Source organism: Morone saxatilis, unplaced genomic scaffold (assembly GCF_004916995.1).
Source record: "Morone saxatilis isolate NCDOM2014 unplaced genomic scaffold, NCSU_SB_2.0 Contig12, whole genome shotgun sequence".
Classification (NCBI taxonomy): Eukaryota; Metazoa; Chordata; class Actinopteri; family Moronidae; genus Morone; species Morone saxatilis.
The window spans coordinates 9,279,312-9,286,902 of NW_023339674.1; the positions used below are offsets into that span (position 1 = coordinate 9,279,312).

The following is a 7,591-nucleotide window of genomic DNA, read 5'->3' on the forward strand; positions in this document are numbered from 1 at the left end:
CATGCATATCTGTCCAGTCATCATATACATATTATTATTATTATTATTATTATTATTATTATTATTAATAATATTGTAATTAAATTAAAAACAAAAAAAACGTTGAGTATATTTTACACTTATTTTTCTTATATTGTATAATATGTTTTTACAACTCAATGTTCTGGTGGTTTATCAGTGTTGTTCTGAACACAGTTAAAAGTGGGCTTTACCTTTGCTCCGTGATTGGCCAGCACCTCCCACTCCCCACTGGTTATTGTCACCTCCTCTTTGACTGGACACTTAAAATCGTCTGGTGAAAGACGAGAGGAGAGGAGTGAATTAACTGAAAGATCTACTGACTTATTAATTTAATAAAGTAACACATTCTCTGAGGACATTTTTGGGTACATGAAGCCTGTGCTTGCTGATGGTGTTACCTTCAGAGTGCGTGTAGCCTTTGGCCCAGTTGTAGCTGCCCCGCTGTAACTCTGAGGTAATCTTATACAGGTGGCAGAAACCTGTTTTTGATTCATTTACTGTTATGAAGGTGATCTCATCATCACTGGTTTGGATGAATGGATGGAAGATGTCATGGACCTGAGAGGGAAATAAATGATCATGATTTTCAACTCATCTTATCAGCGTATATTAAAAAGCTGAAAACAGAAAGACGTGGTGTTTGTTCCTCACATTGATCCAGATGTCGCAGGTCTCCTGGTAGATGATGAAGGGCTGGACGGCCTCTCCGAGGGCCTCCAGGCTCTCTTGCCTGCTGGCCTCGTCCTGGTTTGCAGGGATGAAGAGCGCTGGAGGCAGTAGGACCAACTGGAGGTGCTGCTGCCGTCGGTCCATCATGACCGCCCACGCACTGACACACACACAGAGAGTGACGGGTGTGAGCATGTGTATACCGACTCCAAGTTACTTAATTCTGGAGCTCTGCAACGTTTAAAAAGGTGCTTTTGAAATCTATCTTCTAGAGAGGAAACTTACTATCTGCCGTCTTTTGTCCATCCGGCTCTGGTGATATATTCGGCACCAGGAAACAGGCTGGTGAAGGGAACCGGCAACACCTTTTCCTGTGTGCTGACGATCTGAGGGAGAAACACAGAGTCAACGTTTGAACAACTCTCTGAAGGACTTACTGGTATCAAGTTTTACGGCACTGAACAAGCACTCACTTTGCCGAGATTGTCCGTCCTGATTTCTGCTATTTTGAGAGTGATATCAGGATTCTTGCTGCCTGGATACAAAAAAAAAACAGAGTTACATACCAAAATATAAACAAACATGAACTCTTTCTGTCTGGATAAGCACTGTGAGCCGTTATAGGAGTTATGGTCTACTGACTGAGCTACCCAACAAGCATTTAACTATTCAAAAAGGATCCCTGTGGAGTTTTTGACCTCTTGTAGCACTCTGGGGCAGTTTTATTTTATCTTGTTTGTTTGCAACAAAAAAAGGTTTTATAAGGAAGGAAATGCATTCAACACCTTTTGTTAGACCTCAAAAAGACACACACAGAGGGTGTGAGGAACACTGAATGTAAATAAAACTTTTGTTTAGTTACAGGAAACTCCACAGGGCAGCTTTAAATAAACGTGCCTGTTAAAAAATCACATAAACAAAATAAAAAGCTAGAAAACAACAAATGCATCACTTCAATAGTTTAAATCAAAAGCTTTTTTAGTGTGTGTGTGTGTGTGTGTGTGTTTGTACCTGCGCGTGGGTATCTGTAGACATCGGTCTTACGCTCCTCTAAAGCCGGAGATGGAACGTGGATGATCTCGACCTCGGACTCGTCTACCTCCTCGTACAGAATCTGAAGAGTTTTACCGCCATCTGATTCTAAAGAGAGAGAGAGAGAGCAGATAAAACTGTTAAAGCTGGTTTTGTTTACAGGAGAACAACTTCTCTGTGAACCATTTTATAAACTTTAACAAATGTCTGAATACATTTTTGTTATTTATGCATCTAAAAATAAATAATCTTCATTTTAAAACTATTAATATAATGATTATGATGATAACTATAAGCTAAATATCTCTCTGACTCACCTTCACGAGCAGCAGGTGACCACCAGTATCCGGTGAAGCGGTCAAACTCTTCCTGTGTGACAAAAGTGGCGATGCCGGCAGATTTGGTGTCTTCCTTTGGGTTATCAATACCTAAAATTAATGAAGAGAAAAACAATAAGCACAGTGGAAAAACATTCCCCAGGTAAGAACATCTGACCATCTCCATCCTGACCTTTATGGCAGAAGGTGAGCCTCCTCTCTTCACCCGTCTCAATGCTGGTCACCCAGATGTCGTTGTTGTTGATGAAGCCGATGAAGTTGGGGTCCCCGGAGCAGATCTTGGGGTCCATGCGTGTGCCTGAACTCTGGCTCTTAATCTCGACAGGCTGCATAGGAGAAGTCTGCACAAACACACAGAAGAGAGGATGGAGGACATCCGAGGTCACAGCTGCTGCACACGGTCATAAACAATAAGTAAAGACTGGTATTTGGTTTTTAATACACTGCAGCTGTCCATCTCTGAATGTGGTGATTTGTCATTTTTTGAATAAACTAAAGGATCAAGTTTAGCCGTGTGGGTTGAGAAGATTCTTCTACTTCTTACGCTAAATAAACATTTTAAAATATATGAAAAATGCTTTGAAACAAAGCTGAAAACAGGCCAATCTTTCTGGGTAAAAAAAAAGTTGGACATACATTTTCACAGGATAGTAACAATCTCTTACAATGTCAATGAGAGTCAATTAGAAAACAGAAAATTTTGCAGCAACAATTTTAATCTATTTATTAACTGTATAAGTATATTTTAAAGCAAACAAATCTTAAAATTTACTGGTTCCAGCTTTAATAATGTCTTCTGTCACAACTGGTTGGACAGAACAAAACATCTGAAAATGTGTTACTGTTGGATCTGGAAAAATATGTTTATGTATTTTTGACTTTTCATTATTAAAAAAATAATCATCGTATTTTTAATAAATGAAAATAATTGTGAACATTAAACAAGAGACAAAAAGAAATAAAGAACAACTTCTCAGTGCTTTCTGATGGACAAACTGTGTAATTATTTTTAAAATAGTATCTTTGGTATTTCTTTCTTATCAGCAGACGTCTACACCAATACTACCTGTGATAAGTTAATATTGTCCGATAATTCAATCAGCACTGCTCTCTTCTACAGCTGCTATCCTCTGCAGAGTCGAGGGGGTCTGGACATAAGTTTATAATACACTGGCCAAGAAACAGAGGGCAGCCAAGTTCAAATCAATCTAATCATATTTTTACCGGGGAACTCAATAGAGGCCAAAAAATGTGTTTAAAAAGCTAGGAATCTCCCCCTCTGACAATGTACTTAAGGCACTGGCAACCATATCACTGACAGTCTTACTTAACTGAACTTTAACTCACAATGAAGCTGTTGTTTCCACCATCACGGCAGTAGTACAGAGTGCTGTTGGCCTGGAACAGGATGAGGCCGCTGGGACGGTGGTAATCATAGGAGGTGATGCCAGACACCCCCAAACGTTTCCTCTCTCGCAGCAGTTCCTCCTCCCGCGAGAAGCCCCCGTGGCGAGGGCTGGCCTGAGGTCAGGGGTGACAGGAGGACACACAACGTGATAATGCTGGCCGAGCGAGGTCATAGTCAAAGAGAGTTTGTTCAGGGCATGGAGGAAAAAAAAACAAACGGTAAGAAGACATTACCATACTAAATTAAAGAGAGAGAATCGCCATAAACCGATAAACCCAGTTTGAAAACCACTGAAATAAACAGAAGATTTTCAAATTCTCTTGTTTATGAAATCAATACAACCACAGTGAACATCTACCCCATGGGTTGTTTTATTTTATTGTAGCCCAAGTGGTCCAGATTATTTTGTCTTGAGGAGGTTTACAACAGTAGTTTGATGAAAAGAATGCGTCACAATCATCCTATAAAAAAATAACAGGGTTCCACTATTTAAGAAATCATTTTCCAGGAGTTTTTCTTGACATTACAGGACAGCACTGGCTCCTAAACAGTCTTACAATCCACCAGTAGGCCTTTTACTGACTCCTTTTTTAACGATGCAGCGTTCATGATGAAGTGTCTCAGGTTCATTGCAGGTAGGTGGTCAGTGTTTATGGGCGAGTGTTTGCTGCATATACAATTAACATAGCTGTGGATGTATTTAACAACCACAACAACATTCGATCATTAATGAGGATGCATGTAGTTGTTTCATATACAACATCTCCAATGGGCTTCTCTGTGAGTTCTGCTCCAGACAAAAATAAACCAGGCACTTTAAAGATCGCTGTACCTCAGTTTCACTTCGCATCTTGTGTGAACAGTTAAAAAAAAATCGACTGACATGTGAGCCAAAATGGAAAGGGAACGTTTTTTCCGTTCCACGTCTGGTGAACCGGTTTTGAGGTGACATACTGGGCAGTTTATCCTACCAACAGTTGAGTTTCAAACTAAATATGCACCCAGGTTTATGTAGGTGATCTAGGCGAGGAGCTAAAATACCGTACTATGAATATTTTCCACGACAACATAAAATATTTCCAGGATTTTTGGTTAATTTAGTCAAATTCCAGGTGTTTCCATGACTGGAAAAGTAGCTTCTGAATTTCCAGGTTTTGGGAACCCTGATTAAATACACTTTAAAAAGGATCAATGACATTAAAATTCCAGAGAGTGAAGGAAGAGGACTAAAGATCCTCCTCACCTTAAAATGATCCAGCAGCTGTTTCCATGACAAAACCAACAGAGCATCTTTGCGGACCTTCTTGGGAATGTCTGAGTAGAGTAATGCATTGTCCCTGCTGGCGTAAGGCATTCCTGTAACAACAGAGAGCACAGATCAAGTCAAACAAACCAGTCCTGAGATTTCCTGAGAAACCTGATTTCTGCTCAGCTTTTTTTTTTAAAATTCAGGTTCATCTTCTGCTGCATTAAAAACTGGTTCTGCTTCTCTTCTTCCTCTACGATGGTTGACTATGGTGCAAAATGGCAGCTTTAGAACAAAAACTACCTTTTGATCCTGACAACAAATCTTAACACAGATGTTTTAGTGCAAATACCACAGTACTCTAACTGTGCAGTCCACAGGAAGAAAACTACGACTATGAAACTTTTCTCAGCAGCCAAAGTGAGAAATGGCAACAAAGAACGGCAGAAATTCTCTGCAGCTGCTACTGAACAAAAAAAACAAAAAAACGAAAGCAGGGCAGGAATTAGAGGTTCCTAGTTGAGTTTCATGTTTCCTGCAGCAGACGTTGTGCATCTAGTGAGCTTGGAAACAGTTGCAGGCAGGTATCTCACCAGTCTTATACACAGATTACTCACAGAAGCATGTTACCTTTCAAAGGAATCTGCAGGCCAACACGTCAGTGACTGTTAAAAGCCCCTTATTGACGCTGGACCTGGAAATTAACAAACTACTAAACGACCCTGTCGACACGCAGCTTTCAGCTCACCAAGGTAGTAGATGCGGTGGGAGTGCGGACTGGCCTCGTCCTTCTGGATGAACTGGAAGTCGTGTGGCGCCTTGCTGATAACCATGCCTGTGTTCTTGCGGCTGTTGTGGATGATCTTCCGCAGGCCATCCCATGTGTGCTTCTCCACGTGGAACTGGGTGGGATTCACGTCCTCCATCTCCACCACCTCCGTGCTGTCCGAGAGCTCGTCCACCCCCATCATGCCTGCCAGTGCCTCTCTGACGCTGAGGACAGACACTGAACTCAGACACACAATGGGAACTCCTGTAGCTATTGTGTCAAAGCAACACTGTGCTTACATAATAATGATAAAAGCTGAATGGTAAATTAACTGTTTTGTAAAGCGCCTTTCTAGTCCTCTGACGACTTAAAGCACTTCTACATTACATACCACATTCGCCCTCTCACACATTCACACAGTGACGGCAGAGCCAATGGAACAGAAACTCGTTCATTCGCATTCACACACCGACGATGACGCAGCATCGGGAGCAATTTGGGGTTCGGTATCTTGCTCAAGGACACTTCGACATGCAGCAGGGAGGAGCCGGGGATCGGACCACACAACCTTCCGATCAGTGGACGACTCGCTCTACCGCCGAGCCGCCCACAAATATAAAACTGTACTATTTATTAAGCACTTTTCAAAACTGTCGCAAAGTGCTTCACGTGGAAAAGGATGAAACTATTCGACACAATACAATTTAATGAAAATCAGGCCACTAAAAGCAAAAATACAGATTTTCAGAAGTGACGCTGATTCTTCAAGCCTCAGATTTTAGGTTATTTAATACATTTCCTAATTTTCATGTATTTTCTAACATAAACCATCTTTTTTGGCAGCAAAAACTACAGAAAAACGTTTACAAACCAAACCAATATGGTTCAGACAGCTGTGAGGGTGCAAACACCGTCCCATACCTTTTCTGGCCGTCTTCTGTTTTGTCTTCAATTTTCAGCCTCTTTACTTTGTGCATTAACCGTTCAACGACCCTGGACCAGACCTGACACCCTGCGGGGGGGAAACCAGGCAAACACATGAGACCTGAAGACGTTTGTGTCAAGATCCAAAAATGGTTTTACATGGCAGCACCTGATCTAACTGACAACCAAATCATTTAAACCAGCTCTGTGTAAGGCCAGGCCCTAAGCTAAGCTCACATGGTATCAATAGTGAAACGGTTACTAAGGTGACGGCCCCATTCAGGGCGGACGTCTCTGTGCTGCTTCATCGTGGAGCTCTTCGGCCGACAAACCGCCACACTTCCAGCTGTGTGTTCCTGATATGGAGTCTGACTGAGTGTGACTCAGCCGCACGGCGCCGACGCTTCAACGTCTGTATCGTAGCTGTGGCAAATGTTACACAGTCACTCCACATTTTACTGGAGGCTGTTCGGTTTCTTGGGGCCTAAAATTAAGTGCAAATTCAACAGAAGTTCATTTCCAGAAAACGCCGCAGCGGCTTCCCTTCGTGTGCTTTTAGAACAAAGCTCAATAAGAAACTCAAAGAGTAGAGTGAATCATGACGCAGGAGTCTGGACGTTAACTTCCCCGTTTACAACCACCTGTGACCTGGATCTTCAGTCATGTGACCTCCGTTCACTGATGATGAAGGCTGTGAGATGATTTTAAAAGCTCCAGAAAAATCTAAAAAGGAGACCTTGAGTTTTGGTTTTCAAACGGCTAAAACATCTGTTTGCCGCAGATTTCTACTGAATATAAATATATATATTTATAAACTGTAACTGCAGTGAAATAACTGATTCTTTGGTCTGTCTGTCCGGACGTCCTTCATTTTATTCTACTGCTATTGTCCCTTTTACTTCCTTTATGATATATACAGTCTAATAAATGATGTTTTAGTGTGTTTAAAAGCTGTATTATAAGCATTTTGGACTGACATTATGTTTGCTACACATACATAAACACACACACACGCCTGTCTCGATTTGAAATGAACATTTACCTTTTTACAAGTAGTTACGACCATCTGGCTGCTCACAGTTATTTCTGACATTCAATAGACTAAATGATGATTCAGTAAATGAAATATTATTGGAGAATAACTAGTAACATCAGTGATTATCTGGGATCTGTCGATAATCAAC

At 41.3% G+C, this 7,591-nt stretch overlaps 1 protein-coding gene across 1 annotated transcript in view; it reads right to left on the reverse strand.

Moving 5' to 3' along the window:
• Positions 1 to 6,495, reverse strand: part of LOC118322229 (dipeptidyl peptidase 9-like) — a gene marked incomplete at its 5' end in the record, with an annotated part of 11,826 nt that extends 5,331 nt beyond the window's left edge. The window contains 12 exon segments of the mRNA XM_035653855.1: positions 213 to 292; positions 420 to 579; positions 673 to 850; positions 976 to 1,076; positions 1,164 to 1,225; positions 1,702 to 1,830; positions 2,040 to 2,150; positions 2,233 to 2,401; positions 3,408 to 3,581; positions 4,712 to 4,824; positions 5,463 to 5,707; positions 6,405 to 6,495. Coding sequence (XP_035509748.1) covers positions 213 to 292; positions 420 to 579; positions 673 to 850; positions 976 to 1,076; positions 1,164 to 1,225; positions 1,702 to 1,830; positions 2,040 to 2,150; positions 2,233 to 2,401; positions 3,408 to 3,581; positions 4,712 to 4,824; positions 5,463 to 5,707; positions 6,405 to 6,460 — 1,578 coding nt within the window.
• Between the last annotated feature and the right edge of the window lie 1,096 nt (positions 6,496 to 7,591).